The sequence below is a fragment of the Schistocerca gregaria genome, chromosome 2, assembly GCF_023897955.1.
Source record: "Schistocerca gregaria isolate iqSchGreg1 chromosome 2, iqSchGreg1.2, whole genome shotgun sequence".
Taxonomy (NCBI): Eukaryota; Metazoa; Arthropoda; class Insecta; order Orthoptera; family Acrididae; genus Schistocerca; species Schistocerca gregaria.
The window spans coordinates 566,947,783-566,970,983 of NC_064921.1; the positions used below are offsets into that span (position 1 = coordinate 566,947,783).

At 42.4% G+C, this 23,201-nt stretch overlaps 1 protein-coding gene across 1 annotated transcript; it reads left to right on the forward strand.

Moving 5' to 3' along the window:
- The first annotated feature begins 1,084 nt into the window (after positions 1 to 1,084).
- On the forward strand, positions 1,085 to 22,946 carry LOC126332681 (alpha-amylase 1-like). The gene is made up of 11 exons (XM_049996628.1): positions 1,085 to 1,294; positions 5,485 to 5,636; positions 8,750 to 8,915; positions 16,515 to 16,630; positions 16,819 to 16,946; positions 17,037 to 17,159; positions 17,365 to 17,486; positions 19,746 to 19,962; positions 22,172 to 22,290; positions 22,368 to 22,523; positions 22,740 to 22,946. The coding sequence occupies exons 1-11, from the start codon at positions 1,121 to 1,123 to the stop codon at positions 22,749 to 22,751; spliced, it is 1,485 nt and encodes a 494-aa protein (XP_049852585.1). The 5' UTR covers positions 1,085 to 1,120; the 3' UTR covers positions 22,752 to 22,946.
- The last annotated feature ends 255 nt before the right edge of the window (positions 22,947 to 23,201 follow it).

A 23,201-nucleotide genomic window follows, 5' to 3' on the forward strand; every position in this document is an offset into this window, starting at 1 on the left:
TCGGTGGTGCCACGTGGCCGGCCGGAGCCAGGTCTTCTTGCGTCCGTCCGTTCTCGTGATCACCACTGCCTGCACTTATTTACGGTGGCTACATTCGTGTGAAGTCTTTCTGCAGTACCACAGAAGGAAAGTGTAGCTTCTCGTAGCCCTATTACACGTCCTCGTTTAAACTCGGTGAGATGCAGGTGAGGGTGACTTTCTCGCCTTGTAGGTTTCCTTAACTCACATCCAGTCTCAAAGGTAATCAACGGTCGCGATTGTTACATTGCGTATTTAAGGCAAACCTGATTTGTAATGTCATAGTGGAGCTACTAGCGCCACTATTATCCGACTGACGGAAATTGAAACAGACGTCATCTTTCAGTTGTTGAAACACGCTTGCCAAGTTTCGTTTAGAACGCGCAGCTCCTTTTTGGCGTTGCGATTTTCATTTTCCGACAGTGTATTTAAGTATTTCATTAAGTAACAGTCAAATTTTATATCTCATGTGTATTATGTTCTATTTTCTTTATAAAATGATTCCAAGACACTTAGTGTGCTAGAATAGTCATTTGCTTGGCATGATTCAGTTTTTGCTTATACTCCTTTTAAATTTCTGAAGTTAATTAATGAAATGCTGTCATTTATTAAGCAAACCATCTTGGGCGATCACAAAAATTCCGGTCGGTAGTACTTAGTAATTTAATGAGGCGTGCATATGTGGAAAGGGCATTATCTGTCGAGCAACGCTTATGTAGTCGAAAATCTGTATTACCAGTCCATCACTTTCTCCCTCTATATAGCAAATGAGAACAATATTTTTTGTTTGTTATTTGTAAAAGACTTTAATCTCGAGTTCACGAAAACAGATCACGTACATCTTGTAATGACGAGCTGTTTGTCGTCAGATTACCCATTATCATCAAACGGTGAGTGAATCTAATCTCTTGCTTTGGTCTTAATTGCCAGCAGATGTCACGACGGTGTTATCCGCCGCACTGATCATCGGTTATCTTCAAGGAGACAGTTTCGTAGTCATGATCCGAATTTTCGGGATAATATTTCTTTTGTTCTGCAGAAGTATAAAACGGGTAGCGTACTGACGCCCATCGCCCAGTTCCGGACAGTCGAGGCTGCAGCCATGTTGTCCATACTTTGCCTGCTGGCAGCCACGCTGGCCGCCGTCAGCGCCCAATGGGACCCCAACGTGGCGAACGGCCGCAGCGCCATGGTCCACCTGTTCGAGTGGAAGTGGGTGGACATCGCTTCCGAGTGCGAGCGATTCCTGGCTCCCAAGGGCTATGCTGGCGTACAGGTGAGACTGCATCCACAGACACTTGATGCGAAAATCCTTGATACTGTAAGTATAATGAGCAGTAATCGACCTCTGCATTTTTCTCCCATCATTGGTCTTCTGACCTGTCTTATGCGACCCGCCAGAATACTCAGCGCCCTCAATTATTTGTTGGTCATACTCCAATCTCTGTCACTCGCTACATTTCTACCCTCTATAGACCCCACTAGTACCATGGAAGTTATGCATTGGCATTTCAACTCATGCCCTGTCAACCTTTACCTTTTTCTTGTCGGTATTTCCCACATATTCCTCATCTCACAGCGTCTGCGGGGGCCTTCGTCATTACTTATCTCACAATCTAATTTCCAAAAAAGTTGTATAATAGCACATCTCACGTACATGGCGACGATTATTGAACTATATGAAATAAAATCGTCATAACCTCTGAACATTTTGGGTTAGGACGTTCAGACTGTTGGCTTTAGGTCATATTGGGAATTACAGGTAGTGTGCGCTTTCGCATGCGCCGTGTTGTTGCCGGCCATTAGCACTTGAAAGTATCACATTGGCCGCATTCGGGGGACTGAGAATCCACATTTAGTGATCGAGAAGTGTCTTCACCCTCAGTGCGTGACTGTGTGATGTGCAATGTCCAGTAACAGAATCATCGGCGTCATATTCCTTGATGGCATTGTGACTACGGAACTGCACGTGAAGGTTTTGGAAGATGATTTCATCCACCTTATCCAAAAAGACCTTGATTTCGACAAGATGTGGTTCCTGCCAAGACGGACCTCGACCCCATCGAAGCAGGATAGCGTTTGACGTCCGGGACGAGTACCTTGGGGACCGCATTCTGGCTCTGGGGTACCCAGAGGACACTGGCTTTGGCCTCGATTGGCCGCCATGTGCTCAGGATCTGAACACATGCGGCTCCTTTTCGTGGGGATATATTAAAGAAATCATTCATAAATAACCTCAAAATCATTTCTGAGCTGAAAACAGCCTTTGAGGAGGTCACTGACAGCATCGATGGTCCAACACCTCAGCAGGTGACGCAGAATTTCGGTACTCGTCTGCGTCATATCATCGCCAATGATGGCAGGCATATCGAACATCTCATAAAGTAAATCCTAATATATGTAGTGACGTTTACACGTTGAATAACCTGTGTGCACCCCGTAGCTTGTAACTAATTTACATTTTGTAGACGTCGGCTTCCACGGCCGTTTTCACAGTTAGCAGTACACCCTGACGAAGGCGTCTTGCAATAGTCGCCGAAACGTCGGAATTTTATAGTGTCAATGCGGCCTCAAACCCGTAAGGATTTTATTGACTCTAATTTACATACTTCAAAAATTGTCACCCTGAACATTGTTTCTCTTCTCTTTCGGTTTTCCCACAAAGCACGATTTACTTCCATACAATGCAATGCTCCAAAAGTATATTTTCGAAAATTATTTCCTGTAGAAAAGGCCGATAAATGATACAAGAAGAATTCTTTGCGTTTGTTAACCTGCTGTTTGTTTTCTCGTGGGTTCGTATGGCGTGTCCTATTTTACTTCCAAGTCAGCACAATTCCTTCGCTATCGCCAGCGAATCTTGTCACTGATATCCTTTCGCCCTGAATGTCAATTTCGCTCTTCAACCCTTCTTTTATTCCAGTCATTGATTTTTCATTGTACACATTTGCATGTTTACACTTTCATCTACTTTAACTCTCTTCAATGCTCCGTGAAGTGCAGACTCCCCACTGTACCACATAACGGAGTATTATGCCCTTTAAATTGGACGGTGGAACGCAGGAAAAATGGCTGCTCAGAGTTCTCTATTCTTGTCTTCGAAACCGTCACAGCTGCGATGAGTAGGGGTGGTAATATATTCCTTAATCCTTGAGTCGTCAGTCAGTTCTAGTCTTTCAACATCACCGTGACACTCTCCCGTGTTTCAAAACTCAGACCATTCATGCTCCTCTTCTTCAATATCCTCTATTGATCTTATTTGGTATGGATCACACACACTTGAGAAATATTTTAGTACGGATCACCACAGTATTTTGTATGTAACTTTCTTTGGAGACTGATTGCAGTTTCCCAGAACCAAAATCGAAATCGCCCACATACATTATCTACGACCGAACCTACCAGATAATTCCATTTCATGTGCCCAGAAATTGCTACGCCCAGGTATTTGGTTAAATTGACTGATTCCAACAACGACTTATTTATGTTGAGGTTCAAATTTTTACATCTAAAGGAAACTACAAGTATTTGTACCACCCTGAAACCTACATGTGGGTGGATATTCTAGCAGGTTTTTTCACATAGTAATTCATTACATTCCAATGCATCATCAGGAAAAGTCTACTGTTACTGTTAATGTTGTACTTCACGTCATTAATACTCAAAAGGAAGGATAAGGATCCCCAGCACACTTCCCTCAGGCACTCCTGAAATTATTCCTAACTCTGTCGATGGTTATCCTACCAACGTACTGAATCCTCTCTATCAAAACATCACCAGTCCGGTCATTTGTTTTAAACTCATACAATCCCACATTCTAACAGATGTTGGTGTGGTACAGTGTAAATGCATTTCGAAATGAAAAAAAGGAAACTGCGTTTACCTGATTACCGTGATCAGTTATTTTCAGGAAATCATGCTAGGAAACCGAGATACGGGTTTTGCAAGGCTTTTGCTTCCAGAATAAATAACGCTTGGCCTGATTGTATCCAACGTTGGTTCTACTTTCGAATCAAATAGTCAGTGGATCCTATATAGCGGTCAATGACAAAGATGTGTTCCACATAACAGAAAATCACTCACGTCGGTTCCTTTCAGCTCGCTGAATCCATTCTACATATATCCTACTCCGGATCCGGGCACAGATTAGACACCTGAAATGTGAGTAGGTAATCTGCAGCCGGCTGGTGTGGCCTTGCGTATCTAGGCGCTTCAATCCGGAACCCCACTGCTGCTACGGTCGGAGGTTCGAATCCTGCTTAGGGCATGGATGTGTGTGATGTCCTTAGGTTAGTTACGTTTAAGTAGTTCTAGGGGACTGATGACCTCAGATGTCACGTCCCGTAGTGCTCAGAGCCATTTTTGTAATTTGCTAAGGGAATATAACTCGTAGGTCGTAATTAGAGCCATGAATGGTAATTAAAGCCTTTATATGAATGAAGTAATTGCTTAAATAATGAGGTCAATCATTACGTAGTAACTATTACCGGAACTGTGATAGTTAGCACGAGCTCACTCATGAATCACAAGTGTCTTACCTCGCCCCTCCACGGGATCCCGTTTACATAGGACGCCACTTCACAACATCGAAAGTTAGTGCCAAGCTGTAGGCTACACGTATCTTCGTTCAGAATTACATAAAAGTGGAGCTCCCCGGCGTTCTCAGTCGTTCCTCGCAGCAACCAGTAATATGAGTCATCTTGTCTAAGTCTATCTGAAATTTCTTTCAGACATGAAGAACCATGATACTGACATCTTTGGTATCTTCAGTTGATCTCACTTCGTGCAAGTGCTGTTCTTCAGTTTTGATTGATCGAATAATCAACGTCAGAATTGATAACATAGTGGATTTCATGTAGTTAAACCCCATACAAGAAGGGTTGCAGACATTATATGGATCCGCAAAGGAACTAATAAAGAATTCAAAGTCTCTGAGGATGTTTCCATTCCAGCATTAGGAGGCGAAACGTAGGCACACAAACGTACCTCAGTTCACGGTCCAATTCCCATACAACTACAATAACCAAGGCTGTAGTTTGATAAAACGCGCCTGTTCTGTTAAGGATAATCTATGGTAACAATTTTTAGGAGTCTATCTCTCTAGTTAGAGAGCCAATTCTGAAACCACTTACATTAACGATTTAAATCGTACGGAGACGATAAACTGTATTTCATATTTAGTCAGTGTCAAACACTGACGCCTTAATTGAATGTGCTATACAATATTTACAGTGACACATCGAACGCGGCATAACAACGGGAGAAAACTTTTCAGCAAAACACCTGAAAAGGATGAATCTTCTTCCTGCATGCTGAAACGGTTTGGTTGAACCTACATAGGCTCACAAGATCATCCAGCAATTATTTTTACATTTTATCCTGGGATCTAGTTGGTCGATTCTGGTTGTTCAAAAAATACGTGACGTTTACGAGTAATCTGAAGAGAAAATTTTTACTTCTTTACAGGTATCTCCGCCCAACGAATACATGGCCATCACTACCAACAACAGGCCTTGGTGGGAGAGGTACCAGCCTGTCTCCTACAGGATTGTCAGCCGCTCTGGTTCGGAGGCCCAGTTCACTGACATGGTGAACCGCTGCAACAACGTCGGGGTACGGTAAGTAAGAAAAATAAAATTCTGTTACAATTTTTCGTATTCCACATAATAGTACATTATCTAGTTATCAACATTTAGTACTGGAGAAATAACTGAAAACACTGTCGCACGTGCAGTACGGACTACTACTGCTCGCACGTCTTAGTCATTTGTTGTATAGCATCGCTGTACAAGTATAGGGTGTACAGAAAGTGATACTCCAAACATCTAGCAGTCGTCTGGAATCATCTTCGTAATGTAGACACAAGGTCTTAACAGTTAATTGCTTCTGTTATTTCGCAAGTCAATAGCCAAAACTGTCCCTCAGTTTCACCAATCCACATACCACGTATAAACTAAAACAGCGAGATTTCAGAACATGCTTTGAGTCAGAAAGATGAGACGCTTAAAGGATGTGACCATCGTTTCATTGTGTCAGATAATTTGTGGTTCGTGATAAAGAGAGCAAGAAACAATGGTACATTATCACATTAATTGCAGAAATTTTTCTTGAGTCATCTGTTTTCTGACTGATTTGATACGGCTCGACACCTCTCCTGTGCCTACGTCTTCATCTCATAACAGCACTTGCAACCTACGTCCTCAGTTATTTGCTGTATGTATTACAATCTCTGTCTTCTTCTATAGTTTTTACCCTCTAATATTCCCTCTAATATCATGCCAGTTATACTGTGATATCTTAATAGATGTCTTACCATCCCGTCCCTTCTTTTCAGTGTTATCCATATATTCCTCTCCTTGCCAATTCTTCGGAGAACCTCCGGATTCCTTAACTTATCATTTCATCCAGATTTCAAGATACTTGTGTAGCACAACTTCTCAAATGCTTCGCTTCTCTTCTGTTCTGGCTTTACCACGATCCACATTTCCCTACCGTACAACGCTGTGCCCTAAACGTACATTTTCAGAAATTTCTTCCTCAAATCAAGGCCTGTGTCTGATACTAGTAAGACTTCTCTTACCCGCGAATGCCCTTTTTGCCAGCGCTAGTCTGCTCTAGATGTGCTCCTTGCTCCATCCACAACGGATTACTTTGCTGCTTAGGTAGCAGAGTTCCGGAACTTCCCCTTCTTCGTGATCATCAATTATGATGTCAAGTTTCTCGCTGTTCCCTTCTGCTACATCTCATTTCTTTCGCCTTTCTTCGATTTACCCTCAGTACATATCCTGTAGTCATTAGACTGCCCATTCCATTCAGTACACCATGCAATTCTTCTTCACTTTCACTGAGGACAGCAATATCTCCAGTGAATTGTATCGTTGATATCCTTTCACCCTGAATTTTTATTACACTCTTGAACCTTTCCTTTATTTCCTCCATTGCTTCTTCGATGTATAAACTAAACAGTAGGGGACGGATGACTACATCCAAGTCTTTCTCTCTCTTTAGTCAGACCACTTCGTTTTAGGTCTTCAACTATAATTGTTCCCTCTTGGTTCTTGTAACTATTGTGTCTTAGCCGTCTTTCTCTATAGCGTACCCCTATTTTTCACAGAATTTCGAGCATCTTGCACAATCGGTCACTGCTGAACGCTTCTTCCAGGTCGACAAAGCATATACACGTGTCTTTGTTGTCCGCAGCTCGTGGTCGTGCGGTAGCGTTCTCGATTCCAGAACCCGGGTTCGCGAGTTCGATTCCCGGCGTGGTCAGGGATTTTCTCTGCCTCGTGATGTCTGGGTGTCGTGTGGTGTCTTTAGGTTAGTTAGGTTTAAGTAGTTCTAAGTTCTAGGGGACTGATGACCATAGATGTTAAGTCCCATAGTGCTCACAGCAATTTGAACCATTTTGCCTTTGTCTTTAGTCTTGCTTCAATTATCAGCCGCAGCGTCAGAATCTTTCTCAATGGCTTCATAAGTAACACTGTATTAGGATAACGAATGTAATTTATTTCTTTGAAATGCAGTGCAGACAGTGCGAGGGCCATTTTTGCATTCACTTGAAACAAAACTGGCTGAATCACATCTTAGACAAAAACGTTACTGTTCGAAGTGGAACTACACTAATGTGACAAAGCCATGGGATAGCAATATGCACATATACATGTGGCGGTGGTATCGCTTCCTCAAGGCATAAATGGGCATTGCGTTGGCGGAGCTGTCATTTGCATTCAGGTGATTCATTTGAAAAGGTTTTCGACATGATAATGGCGGCAAGAAGCAAATTAATAGTGTTTGAAAACGGAAAGGTTGTTGGAGCAGGAATCGTTAGGGAATTCTATATTCCGCGATTCACAGTGTCAAGAGTATGCCGAAAATAACACATTATAGCTATCTCCACCCATCACGAAAAGGACAGTGGACGATGGCCTTCGCTTACCGACCTAGAACAGCGGCGATTGCGTAGGTTTGTCAGCGCTAATAGACAAACGACACAGCTCGAAATAACGGTAGAGATCAGTGCGATACGTACGGAGAAGGTATCCATTAGGGCAGTGCAGAGTCATTTGGCTTCGATGGTTAGGGCAGCAGCGCCACTCCTAGGCTCGTAATCATATCGGTTGGACAGTAGACGACTGGAAAACCGTGGTCTGGTCAGATGAGTTCCGATTTCAGTGTGTACGAGCTGATGGTGTGGTTCGAGTGTGGCGCAACCCCAGGAAGCCATGGGCTCGAGTTGTCGACAAGGCAATGTGCAGGCTTGTGGTGACCCCAGAATGTTGTGGGCTGGGCTACAGGCAATTGACTGGGTCCTCTGATCCAACTGAACTCATCATTCACTGAGAATGATTATGTTCAGCTGCTTGGAGGCCTTAATGTTCCCTAACAACGATAGAATTGTCACTGGGCCACAATTGACAATTCGAGCGAATAATTTGGCCACCCAGATCGTCTGAGATGAATCCCATTAAATATTTATGGGATATAATCGAGAGATCAGTTCGTGCACCGGCAATACTTTTTCAGTTATGGACGGCTAAAGAGGTCTATAGAGCAGCACGGCTCAGTATTAGTGCAGTGGACTCCCAGTGACTTATTGAGCTCATGCCACATTGAGATGCTGCACTACGCAGGACAGCAGATGGTCCGACACTATATTAGGAGGTATCCCATGACTTTTGTCGCTTCAGTGTGTATTGATGCATATTGATAAGTGTTATTGGGCCCGTTGCAGGATCTACGTGGACGCGGTGATCAACCACATGAGCGCCTCGTGGAACGGCCTCAGCGGCGTGGGCGGCAGCAAGCCCAGCGGCTACAGCTACCCGGACGTGCCGTACGGCACCAACGACTTCCACCAGCCGCCCTGCACCGTCAACAACTACAACGACGCCAACAACGTAAGCGAACAGAAACCCTTGGTCCGGTCGTTGCTAATTAGTCATATTACCCTACCTTACAGAAAAGGTGAGGCATTCGGAAGGGACGAGGCAATGGAATGAAACTTCGTTCGTAAGGGCACGTGATGTTATTTCAGTAATTATGAAACTGAGTCAAATTTATGAAGACCTAGAGCAATATGAGCCCACTTATTGGCAACACGCAGCACCCTCCCCTGTCCTGGATGCGAAGACTGACACGGTTGGTTCTGGCCTCCCATGAGGCAAACTGGTGGGCAGCTCTTTATAACTAGTGAAGGAATTTTAAGGGGCAGTAATGATCAGCAAAGGTGTGGCAGAGGGGCGGGGGGGGGGGGGGGGTGAGGTTCTCAAAATACACCCAAAAGGGTCAAATAAGGCCGCTGATGAAATTACTTTATTTGGGTTTAAACGGGATAAATTTATTTCCTTTTTCTCATTTACAAGCTTCTGTTATACTCTCCGAATAACCACTGCAATCTACATCCTTTTGAATCTGCATACTTCCCCCCAATACTCGCCTGATGTCTCAGAATGTGTCCCATGGACCGATTCCTTCTTTCAGTCAGCTTGTGCCACGAATTTCTTTGCTCCCTAATTCTCTTAACTATCTCCTCATTAGTTACGTGATCTACTCATCCAATCTTCGGCAACCTTCCGTAGCTTCTATTTTCTTCTTGTATAAACTGCTAATCCTTTATTTTTCACTCCATACATGGCTACACTCCATACAAATACCCCCAGAAAAGTCTTCCTAACACTTAAGTCTATATTAGTTGCTGACAAAATTCTCTTCTTCAGAAACGCTTTCACTGTTTGCCAGTCTACGTTTTATATCCTATCTGCTTCGCCCATCATCAGTTATTTTGCTGCCCAAACAGCAACACTCATCTACTACTTTAAGTGTCTCGTTTCCTAATCTGATTCCCTCAGCATCACATAAAGTAATTCGACTACATTCCTTTACCCTTGTCTTACTGTTGTTCACGTTCATCTTATATACTCCTTTGAAAAAGATGTCTATTCCATTCAACTACTCTTCCAAGTCCTTTGCTGTCTCCGAGAGAATTACATCAACAAACAACAAAGCTTTTATTTCTCCTCTCTGGACTTCAATTCACACTCTAGATTTTTCTCTGGTTTCCTTCACTGCTTACTCAGTTTACAGATTTAATAACATCATGTATAGGCTACAGCCTTGTCTCAGTTAACATTTGAAAGCTTTCTCTAAGTCCATAGATGCTATATGCGTATGTTTACCTTTCTTTAACCAATTTTCTAAAAGAAGTCGTAGTCTTAGTATTGCCTCACGTGTTCCTATATTTCTCCGGAATTCAAACAGATCTTCCCCGAGGTTGGCTTCTGGATTGCACACATCATTTCCATGTTTCTAAAACTAACCTTGGCGGCTTGAGATCAATAGCTCCTTTCATACGGAGTAACACCGCTCGACATCCACAGAAGTCAATGAAACATCTCTCGTCACCCCCTGTAAATGAAGCTGAATCGAAACTGCAAGAGTTTACTCACCTGGATTTTTCTCCAAATTTAATTCGATTTTGTCTTTAGCAGATCCATCAAGGGTGTTCCTAACACTTACCTATTTCTTTCACTGTTCCTCATTCCCCGTACCACCTTCTTCCAAACTCTTAATCACATTAGGAAAATACTCGTAGCCGTATACTGCAAAAGTTCCAACTCCAGGTGTTTGTTGTTGACTAATTGTTGGGCTTCTTCGATGACTGCTCCTTCCATTGAGTCTATTGCAGATATCGAGTCTTCGATTTTATCAAAGTTTCCGCACAAGAAATTATCCAGGTAACTCAGCTCGTGATGACAGGAAGATCTGAAAGGTGGAGCCCCGTCATTTCTTGACACGGAACATGACACCTGGGAGCCTTTATCAGAACCATCTTTAGAGCTTGAGTGAAGTCATTTGTGACGCATTAATCCTTCCTGATACTTTCGCAAACACGGTGAAGACCACGTGCAATACATGCTCATGGTTGGGGTGGGGAACACGTCCTTCAACTGTTGCAATGCCAAAAGCGTGTAGTGTGTTTGATTACTCATCCCAAACCTGACCGTTTAGTATTCTATGACCACTGGCCAATCGTTCACACAAGAGAAGTTGAATGATTGCATTATCGTACAGGCATTTGTCATTTCCAGTTGTCAGTTTAAAAAGTATAGATTTTTACCTAGTCACCAGGTAATGGAGAAACCAACACATTCAAAATATATCTTTGCAGCTCACCAGAGTTTTCATCTAAAACGAGTGCCACTTCATGTTTGTCGACCGCTTCCCTAATTTTCTCTAAAATCTTCTCATAACCGTTACTGGCCTTTGTGTGTACTTGTCAAGAAAAGATTTGAACACAGGATTGTTACCTTGTGGACTGTCATTCCAGACTGGTTTAATACCATGAGAAGATTCACATTAAACTCATTCAGTGACCACTGCTTTTCAGGTCCTGAACCGAAGACGTGTACCAAAATAGTTTGCTAAGGTTTCGACTTGCGAAGTTCATTGTCTTTTAAATGTTTATTGTTCTGGATATGCTGGTGTATTCTGTTTCTTTGATGCTTGTCATCGATTTCAATACTCGTTTTGTAGGTGGAACATCACATAATGATGCCATTAGTTCCGATTCTTGAATTATTCTGGAAGTACACGAAACTTTTATTTAACTTTCAGCATAATTATGTCCTGAAAAATCCTTTCTGGTGAACACTAACACGGCGATAAAGACAGTACGCCGTCGATAGACAATAAACGTTAAATCTATGCTAGCACTAATTGAATTTAGGTTTCAACTGTTGTAACATCATTGTTCAAATTTGATTTTATTTTACAGCTGCAGGTTTACCATTATTTCTGAAGTTAACTATTGTTGTTGATGTTGGCCGTTGTTGTTGGGGGCCATGAAGAATTACTGGTGCTTTCCATACATTGTATTTCAATAATTCTTAATTATTGTTAATTTATGATTAAACAAAATCTTCAAGACCTATTAAAGAAGAAAAAAATAGTCTGTATGATCTATTAAATACAGAGATAAAAATGTGGGGAAGGGTGCTTAAGCATGAAATAGCAGAGAAAAGGTGAAAAAATGTAGTAATTTCACAGAAAAGATGCATCAAATTGTCTTTATTTTGCTTCACTTCATGGCCCCAAACGAATATATTGACCTGGCTGTGTGAAAATAGTTATATTTTTGGATAGATGCTGCAACTTAAAGTCCATTTTTCAGTTATACCTTTCCCTTGATACCGTAGAGTCTGGCACTGCGACAGAGTTGACGTATTTGCTGGTCCCACACATATTCTGTGGGGGGCAGATATGGTATTATAGCAGGCCACGAAAGTACCATCATGCAACCAGTTTATAGAGCCACTTGCCACATGTGAACGACGATTGTCCGTTTCAAGAGGTACGTGCAGGATTATGTCATTGTACGACACACAGTTCGGGAGATACGAAGTCGTACACTACTGGCCATTAAAATTATTACACCAAGAAGAAATGTAGACGATAAACGGGTATTCATTGGACAAATATATTATACTGGAACTGACATGTGATTACATTTTCACGCCTTTTGGGTGCATAGATCCTGAGAGATCAGTACCGAGAACAACCACCTCTGGCCGTAATAACGGCCTTGATACGCCTGGGCATTGAGTGAAACAGAGCTTGGATGGCGTGTACAGGTACAGCTGCGCGTGAAGCTTCAAGACGATACCACAGTTCATTAAGAGTATTGACAGGCGTATTGTGACGAGCCAGTTGCTCTGCCACCATTGACCAGACGTTTTCAATTGGTGAGAGATCTGGAGAATTTCTTGACCAGAGCAGAAGTCGAACGTTTTCTGTATCCAGAAAGGCCCGTACGGGACCTGCAACATGCGGTCGTGCCACGGGTCGTAACACATCTGAAATTTTCAAAGTGCCGTCAATGCAAACAAGAGCTGACCGAAATGTGTAACCAATGGCACCCGATACTATCACGCCGGGTGATACGCCAGTATGGGAGATGACGAATACACGCTTCCATTGTGCGTTCGCCGCGATGTCGCCAAACACGGATGCGACCATCATGATACTGTAAACAGAACCTGGATTCATCCAAGAAAATGACGTTTTGCCATTCGTGCACCTAGGTTCGTCGTTGAGTACACCACCGCATGCGCTCCTGTCTGTGATGCAGAGTCAAAGGTAACCTCAGACATTGTCTCCGAGCTGATAGTCCATGCTGCTGCGAACGTCGTCGAACTGTTCGTGCACATGGTTGTTGTCTTGCAAATGTCTCCATCTGTTGACTCAGGGATCGAGACGTGGCTACACGATCTGTTACAGCCATGCGGATAAGTTGCCTGTCATCTCGCCTGCTAGTGATACGAGGCCGTTGGGATCCAGCACTGCGTTCCGTATTACCCTGCTGAACGCATCGATTCCATATTGTGCTAACAGTCATGGGATCTAGACCAACGCGAGCAGCAATGTCGTGATACGATAAACCGCAGTCGCGATAGGCTACAATCCGACCTTTATCAAAGTCGGAAACGTGATGGTACGCATTTCTCCTCCTTACACGAGGCATCACAACAACGTTTCACCAGGCAACGCCGGTCAACTGCTGTTTGTGTATGAGAAGTCGGTTGGAAACTTCCCTGATGTCAGCACGTTGTAGGTGTCGCCACCTACCCCAACCTTGTGTGAATGCTCTGAAAAGCTAATCATTTGCATATCACAGCTTCTTCTTCCTGTCGGTTAAATTTCGCGTCTGTAGCACGTCATCTTCGTGGTGTAGCAGTTTTAATGGCCTGTCTGAAAAACTAGCTTTTGCTTAGGACGAAATTATACAGACTTCCAACAAACTTTAAGCCAAATTTCAAACCTTTTTCTAAAGTATTTGTATTTAGCTACTGTATTTAACAGATAAACTCACTCGTAAAGCAGTCAGAAGTTTGAATTTCTTCCGCACTTGGGAGTATGATTTCTTTAAAGTATTTGGGGTTAACGTATGATGTCTAGATAATTAAATATGAAATTTCACCCACCAAAATTAAGAGTAAACTAGTTTTTCAAAAAACATTGATACAAATCTATCTCTATTTGTTTTTAACCACCATTTGACTATATTACGTGATGCAGATTTACGATAGTATCAAGTGTTACAACAGAAATAGATGAATACGCAATAATAGTACAAATAGCGGAAAAGTTGGAAAAGTGGTGGATATATCTTTCCGTAAGATTATTCGACTATGGCTCCACATAATGGAAAAATGATCTATTTTTATGTCGTATTACTGTCCGTTGTGAAGTGTTAATAATTAACTGTTCCAGTTGCTATCATGTGCTGTATTTTAGTTCTACTACTTACCCATTCCACTGGCAAAAACAGCGAGGGGAATCCCATTGTTTATAAACCTCTGTACAAGCCCTAATTTCTCTCATCTTTACTTTGTTGACCTTACGCGAAATGTGCTTTTCTGGAACTAGAATTATTTGACAGTCGGCCTCAATCATAGGTTCTCTAAATTTTCTCAGTTGTATTAAACGGCATTGGCGAAGCTGTCATATGTACTCAGGTTATTAATTTGAAACGGTTTCCGTAGTGATTATGGCCCCACGAGGGGGATTAGAATGCTAGTTCGAGATAGATGCATGGGGCGTTCCATTTCGGAGGTCATTAGGGAATACATTATTCCAAGATCCACAGGGAAAAAGTGTGCCGAGAATATCAACGTTCAGGCGTTACATCTCACCTCGGACAATGCAGTGAGCGACGGCCTTCACTTACTGAGCGAAAGCAGCAGCGTTTGCGTAGAGTTGTCAGTGCTAACATACAAGCAGCACTGCGTGAAATAACAGCAGAAATCAATGTGGGGCGCCGACGAATGTATCCCTTAGAATGTGCGGCGAAATTTGATGTTAATTGGTTATGGTAGCAGGCAGGTGGCCTTGCTAACAGCACAGAGCGCCAACTGCGCTTCTGCTGGGCTCGTGACCATATCGACGGACCCCAGACGACCAGAAAACCGTAGCCTGGTCATATGGATCCCGATTCCAGTTGTTACGAGATGATGGGAGGCTTCGAGTGTGGCGTTGATCCAACGAAGTCACGGGCACAAGTTGTCAACAAGGCGCTGTGGAAGCTGGTGGTGGCTCGAGAATGGTGGGGGTTGTGTTTATATGGAAAGGACGGGGCCCTCTGGTCCTAATAAACCGTTCATTGACTGGAAATTGTTATGTTCTGCTCCTTGGAGACCATTTACAACCATTCATGGGCTTCATGTTCCCAAGCAACGTTAGCATTGTCAGCAGGCCTCACTTGTTCGCGATTGTTTTGAATAAATATCTGCACAATTCGAGCGCATGATTTGGCCTCCCAGATCGCCGCGCGTAAATCCTATGGAACATTTACGGGACGTAATCGAAAGGTCCACTCGTTTACAAAATACTGCACCGGCAACACTTTCGCGATTACGGACGACTATAGCGACGGCGTAGCTCAGTATTTCTACAGAGGACTTTCAAAGACTTGCTGAGTGCATGCCACGTGGAACTGCTGCACTACGCCGGGAAAAAAGAGACCTGGCACGAATTAGAAGGTATCTCACGACTTCTGTCACTTCAACGTGTAGATGACATACACTTTCCGAACATTCACTCAGTGAAACGAACCAGCCTGACGTGCTCGTTCCATTTCACATTACTTTGCAGTGTTGCCACCAGATAATTAATCAGTGTGGTCGTGTGAAGCAACACTTTACTAATGCTGTAATCGAGCATTAGAGGAAGGTTACTCGTACTCATCCGCATTAAATCATATTTAGAGTAAGCTTCCATTTTTCACATCACCGAGAAATTCTGTCTAAGTCATCCTGTATCCTTCTTCAGTCACTCCACGACGACGCCTTTCAGAACACGACTACAGCGTCAGTAACAGTCGTAAATTTCAGCTCACCCTGTCCATCGGACCATTTTTGTTCTTAGAAAACCTTGTAGTAGGTATGAACATTGTGCTGTGGTAAAGTAGCGTCTGTGGTTGTTTGTTAATTTAGTACACGCTTTCGGAGTAGCAGCTGTCTCCAAAAATGAAGAAATTACTAATATGACAACTGTTCTCAAGTATTTTCATTTAAAACACGAAAAAATGAATATATATGTCATGCACACTACATCTCCAAAACCATAGGCACTACCAAAATATCATTATTGTCGGCCTACTTCCACCTGCCTCGTTCTAAGCCATGAATTGTTGTCCATATAGAGTTAGGCCTTTAATGCTATGTTACCTGTTGTATCGGTCCAAGACTACGGTGCACACACATTTATGCCCTCTATGTCTTGTGTCATTATCCTGTAATTTCTTTGAAACGTTACTACCTTTAAAACATGCTCTATTAGAGGGAAATATTTGTTCTCCAGTTCTCTGTGTAACTGTGTAATTCTACTAATGTGACAGTAAGATTAAGAATACCGTTTGCCTTGTGTTGTTGACTCATATCTATTTCACAGGAAGGAAGCAACGACCATCTAATAAATTCGTCTTTTTTCTGACCTTGCAGGTACGTAACTGCGAGCTGTCCGGACTTCACGACCTTAATGACGGGTCAGATTACGTACGCGGAAAGATCGTGGAATACATGAACAAGCTTATCGGCATTGGTGTCGCAGGTTTCAGGTAATAAAATTTTCGCCCCATAAGAACTTTAAAGACCTGTAACGAAATATAATTTTTAAAACCAGGGAAACAGAACAAGGATTGAATAATGGATACAGATTGTAATTTCGATTCTTTCAAAACGATTACACTTAATGACACTATTGTCAATGAATGAATGATTTCTGTATATTTCGTAATTGATGCAGGATTGACGCAGCCAAGCATATGTGGCCAGACAACCTCGGTAAAATCTATGGCGCACTGAGCAACCTCAACAGCAACTACTTTGGCAGTGGCAAGCGACCTTTGATCTACCAGGAAGTCATAGACCCAGGTAACCACTGCGACATAAAAACGAGGATATTCTATGAATCTCACTGTTTCTATTTGAAGTCTTACAAGACATATCTCCTCCATGTAACAGGTAATGAGGCCGTGAAGAAAAGCGAGTACGTCGGGATGGGAAGAGTGTGCGAATTCAAGTACGGAACAGAGCTCGCAAACTGCTTCAACAGGAAAAACCCGATGAAGTACCTTTCCAACTTTGGTAGGTAACCTACAATACCATCATTTACTTACGGAATTATACTTGTCCAAACAGAATTAAACAAGAATATCATTTCGTGCTTGTCCGTGCACGCCATTAACGGGAATTCAAAAGCCATTCCAGTCGTTATTTATGTATGAATATCGCTGCATTTCTTTCCACATTTCCCGACAGAAATTCTAATAAATAAACGTCACTTTTACAGGCGAAAGCTGGGGCCTTGTCAACGGAAACAACGCTCTTGTGTTCATCGACAACCATGACAACCAGAGGGGTCACGGTGGTGGTGGCAGCGTCATAACCTTCCAGAACCCTAAACTGTACAAGGTACGCGAAATGTTCTGATGTACTATAAGCTTGATAATTAATTCTGAATGTAAAATGAACAGTCAAAATAGTTCTATACTCGGTCCTATGGAAAACATCTTCTTTATCACTGTATTATTATTTCGAAAATTTAACGAGACGCATAAACTTTTTACTCTGATGACAGGAAACATTACGAAACACCCGCTGTATCAGTGTCTAACGCTCTACAAACTTGCATTTGAAGAAGAGGGGACTTTTCACTGAAACCATGGCGTCGAAACCGTAGATACGAGGTCCTGTGTAGCGGCCAGATTTCCATGCGTCGGTAGGTTCTGGAGATTCAGTGCAGGGTGTCGTATCCTATGGATTACTTCGGAGAAATGTGTTGGAAATATTCTCACAAATATCCACCATTAATATTGAAATTCGTATTCAACAACACTAAACTGCACCATCTTGTACTCAAATCTAAGTATAGACAAACTCCATTGGAAGACTCTGCAGGAGAGACGCTCAGTAGCTCGGTACGGGCTTTTGTTGAAGTTTCGAGAACATACCTTCACTGAAGAGTGAAGCAGTATAATGCTCCCTCCTACGTATATCTCGCGAAGAGACCATTAGGATAAAATCAGAGAGATTAGAGCCCACACAGAAGCATACCGACAATCCTTCTTTCCACGAACACTACGAGACTGGAATAGAAGGGAGAACCGATAGAGGTACTCAAGGTACCCTCCGCCACACGCCGTCAGGTGGCTTGCGGAGTATGGATGTAGATGTAGATATGTTCCTACAGAACGCAGTAAGAAGTGCTGACTCTCGGTCTCTTGGTGTAGTTGGTTTCGTGTTCCACTCCATCTTGCGTCGCAACATAGACGCCTCAGTAGCTCGTGGTTTATGTAGTGCCATTTAGGTCTTTCCTCAGACAGAGTATTACAGAATTTCATCCTTTTTAATATTATTTACAGACCAAGTAAACCTCATTAGGACACGGGCGAGGAAAGGATTGCACCGACCTTGTTTAACATACACTATCATTTCTCTATAATCACACAAAGGGAATACAGATACTAGTTACTGTCGTCCACAGATCATACGAACATACCGCTTCACGTTCACTGATATGGTTTAATCTAATGTCTATGAGTAGAAAGCCAAACAAATTCACTAGCAGTTGAGGCCTGTTTCATTTCCTCCTTGCATTGGAACACTCAGTGAAATATACCGGCCTCATGCAGATACTTGTCGCTGAATCTCTTTACAAACCATTAACGAAAAATGCAATACCGCCAGAAGATTCTGATTTACTTCCAAACCTTTCACTCCATCTTCTGTAAGCGCCATAGAGGCTAAACAAAGTGCTCATTTCTTCCGTCCATATTAGTACTACTTCCAGGATATAAACTGTAGGAGCTACATTACTTTCCTTTAGAAATTCGATTACAAGTTATCTATCGTTTAAGGTGTTTCTTAATGATGTCCACTTGCATGCTGCTGTCATTCCGATAATCTTCTACGAGAAGCGATATCTTATTTACAGCCTCGTTTGTTTAATCTCTGGAAAACGCCAACGTGATTATGATTCAGATGAAACTGCGAATTTCTGAAATTCACTTGAAGTATGAACTGCTACACTGCGGTTCTGACTCTGTTCATAAATTTAGCATTGAATGCTTACAGTACAAATATTATAATGCCGAATTATGATAATAAACCAACTACCTGCAAAACGCAGTTTTACATTTAATCATGCAACGAATGCTATCATATAAGTTTCCTTTAATTTGCGTCTATGGTCACAATCTGTTTGTTGAACAGATTACCGGTTTCGGTCTTTAATGACTTTCATCAGATCTGCTAGATAAAGACGAAGTCCTAATGTACTGCAGCCATGGTGGCATCGTCACTATGGCTGCACTACATTAGGTTCAAATGGCTCAAATGGCTCTGAGCACTATGGGAGGCCATCAGTCCCCTAGAACTTATAACTACTTAAATCTAACTGACCTAAGGACATCACACACATCCATGCCCGAGGCAGGATTCGACCTGCGACCGTAGCGGTCGCGCGGTTCCAGACTGAAGCGCCTAGAACCGCTTGGCCACTTCGGCCGGCGCAGTAGATTAGGATTTTGTCTTTATGAAACAGATCTAATGATGGTCATTAAAGAACGAAACCGGTAATCTGTTAAACAAAAATATACGGGTTACTGTGTTTCTCACGACGATGTCGCAGCTTGTGGAACGCTATCTTACTGAAACTGAACTGCGTTACAGATGGCGAACGCCTTCATGCTGGCGTGGCCGTTCGGCTTCCCACGAGTGATGTCCAGCTACGAGTTCAGCAGCTCGGACGACGGCCCACCACAGGACGGCAACCAGGCCATCATCTCCCCCACCATCAACTCCGACGACTCCTGCGCCCGCCCGTGGGTGTGCGAGCACCGCTGGAGGCAGATCTACAACATGGTCGGATTCAGGAACAACGCGGGAAGTAAGTACTCAGTTTACGGAAGAAAAAGTTATCTTGAGTATAAATCTACGGACCTTACAAATCACATTGTTCTTCTTGTGGGGTGGACAACAGTCAACAAAAATGTACCGACAGGGTACACGAAAAACAAATATTTATTTTGAATACCTGGCAGAATACAGAAAATATTATATAGTAGTCTTGTCGTAGATGTTTCTATAGAGATGTGTAACTGCCCGGCAGTTAACGCTCAAGCTACAATAATGTGTCGTCAGTGATGTTAAAACTCACATGAAGGTAAGCGCAAAACTTTCATCTGCCGGAAGGCTGGTTTGGATATCATAATGCCCCAATAGGCACGGTCCCAATAGATATGGTCTACCGTTGCCTTTCTGCGACCTTTGCAGTGCCTCGCTCAGCCAGTTATTGAAATACCGACGGTTTAATGTCGAAGACGAACACGGCACAAATCTGAAATTTTCGCCAGCATTGTCAGATGTGAAAGGTATGAGAATTGACAAATAAAATTCCTAAGACTGATCTTGGAGCAAACACGGACTTTAGGACCCTTAGTCTAGTACTTTACCACTGAGCCACCAACTGAAGCAACAGATCAATACTAATGCAACTAATGACACAGTAGAAGCACATCAAAAGTCTAAGAATATGTGAAAAGATACAAAGGGTTAAGTAAGTACTTCAAATGCATTTCCTTCTCGTTAAAAGTGGGTCGCACCATTTGGAAATGTGGTGTTCTATTAGTTGCCGTCGTACGCTCGCTTTTGGTGGGGCCATTGGTTTCATGGATCATAAGCCGGTGCCATATGCGGAAGCCCATTAAGCCAACTGTTTAGAATGGGTACGTTATAGACGTGGCAGTCTTAGCAAATGCACCTCCTGCGCCTTATCCCCCTACTGACGTGTGATTCGATCGCCAAACAGAGATGGATAGTCAGTGTATCTCCTCAGTACGTATTATGTAGGCCTCCTTGACAGCTTTGTCGACAAATTTGTTATTCCAAATTTCCCTCGGTCTTGATGTTCAAGAAAATGTTAGTTCCTTCGTTAGATGTAGGAGTGGAGGAAAATGTCGGGCATGGAATGGGCTGATTCTACAACAGGTTGTGTATAATCGATAGACTGAAGTGCACACAGGGTGTTAGAGCAAATAAGTAGTTTGAAATCTCGAAGACGTATCGTAGGTTTCAGTAATTTATGAACAAGCACAAATGAACTTTATGAAATATTCCAACGCGCCAATGATGTCCGTCCGTAAATAACGTCTTTGCCTATAGAGAAACCAGTTAGCTCATCTGTCAAATGTCCCACGGTTCTGTACCTCTACATGATTCTCACTTACAGGATACTTAGAGATTAGTTGAGAAAACAACTGCAACGTACGGAAAACAACGATCATAGTTTTCCGAACGTATAATAAGTGAAAATAAGTTGTGAAGAACAGAAACCAAAGTAGCAGTTCTTGTTGGGAAAGAAACACACATTTACTGCTCAAGGGAGTATACTATTTTAATCTCAATGATGACGCTACTACAGGCAATGCATAACATCATGCCACTCTGGTACAGAGAACGCAAAGAAATAGATAGAAACCAGAATAAATAGTATTCAAAGGAGCATTATTTCCAGTATTATTGCTAACATTGTTATAATACGAGCTCATAATTAACTGAACCTCTGCTGAATCTTCACAGGTGAACGTGTATTGGATTCGCATCCAGATCTTGCAGTACATGGAAGATGAGGAGTGTTCACCGCCTTATTCAGAGCTCCATTCGTCTGTTACCTCTGTACAAATAATGCAAACTCCGCGAAATAATTCCCCCCCCCCTCCCCATCCCACCTTATTTCAGTAGCCTTCTTGCCAGATGTGATGCAGTTTATTATATTTATAATATTTGTCTCTGCGAAATACGCCCTCCTGCCTCAAACAGATTTCATATGGCTTTAAGTTTAATTATGACACACACTCTTTGTTGAGGGATAGTTTCACAGAGGGGATTTTTGCTATTTACTTTTACTCGATGTAACTGTACATAGAAAGCTCATGGCAAGACTACTGACCTGAACCCACAAGGATGTGTATTAATTGTAACGTTTTTCCTTTGTCGAGCAGCACATTGAGTCTCTAGGTAATCTCTCAATAGTAGTAATCGCATATACGATAAGCTCCTGTTTGCTAATACCGTTATTTTATATTTCGTTTCAACAGCTACGGCGATGGCCAACTGGTGGGACAACGGCAACTACCAGATCGCTTTCTCCAGAGGAAACACCGGTTTCATTGCCATTAACAACGAGGCCAATTCTGACCTGAAGCAAACCCTTCAGGTAAATATTGGATCCGCAGTGACAGAGTAGTACTCATAGAGTCAAGCAGTAGTTTAACAGTAATTGGCAATTTGCAGACTGGTCTGCCAGCTGGTTCGTACTGTGACGTCATCTCTGGTAACAAGAGTGGAAGCAGCTGCACGGGCAAGACCATTACCGTCAACGGTGACGGAACGGCCTACATCGAGATCCCTTACAACCAGGACGATGGTGTTGTGGCCATCCACACAGGCGTAAGTAACCAACAAAGCAGCCTCAAAAACTGCTATTGCTACTGTATTCGAGAGACAAAGTGCTCCAGTTTTTACTTCTTAAGAAACACAGATGTCGCGTAACGTTGTGTCAGACGTATTTTAGAGAACTAAAGGGTATAACAGCGTGGTGTAAGTCACTAAATATTTACATATGTATGACAATGCTGCCAACTTCATTTGCAATTTGCTTTTCAGGCCAAGCTGTAATATTTGGCGCCCAAGAAGATTTGCAGCCGTTACTTCAACCACAGGAAGAAACTGAAAAACCAAATGATTCAGTAAGGACTTCATCGACCAAACCCTAATCTCATTCTGTTTTATTTATTTTGAAATGAAAGGATGAGACAACAAAAATAATTGTAGCCTGACTTCATTAATAAAATTTTCGCACTCTCAAAACGCCTTTTATTTTATTGAGATTTTCTATTCTGTTTTTGAATGCTTCACCATTTGAACAAATTTACACTTAGTATTACAAAAAATTTTCGTTATTGTTTCGAGTACAGAGTTTTACCCATTTCAATTATACAGCTGTTTAACGAAAAATGTTAACTGTAGCTTCCTAAAATAACGTATACTTAACGCACAAACGATAATCGAGCGGGAACTTAGCAGAACACACAATGAAAGAATGGGTTCCAGTGTAAGAAATTTTAT

Coding starts and splice junctions, on each gene's coding strand:
- LOC126332681 (XM_049996628.1), top strand. CDS start 1,121: ATGTTGTCCATACTTTGCCTGCTGGCAGCCACGCTGGCCGCCGTCAGC. Junction 16,631..16,818: donor ATTGGTGTCGCAGGTTTCAG/GTAATAAAATTT, acceptor TAATTGATGCAG/GATTGACGCAGCCAAGCATA. Junction 22,291..22,367: donor ACCTGAAGCAAACCCTTCAG/GTAAATATTGGA, acceptor GGCAATTTGCAG/ACTGGTCTGCCAGCTGGTTC.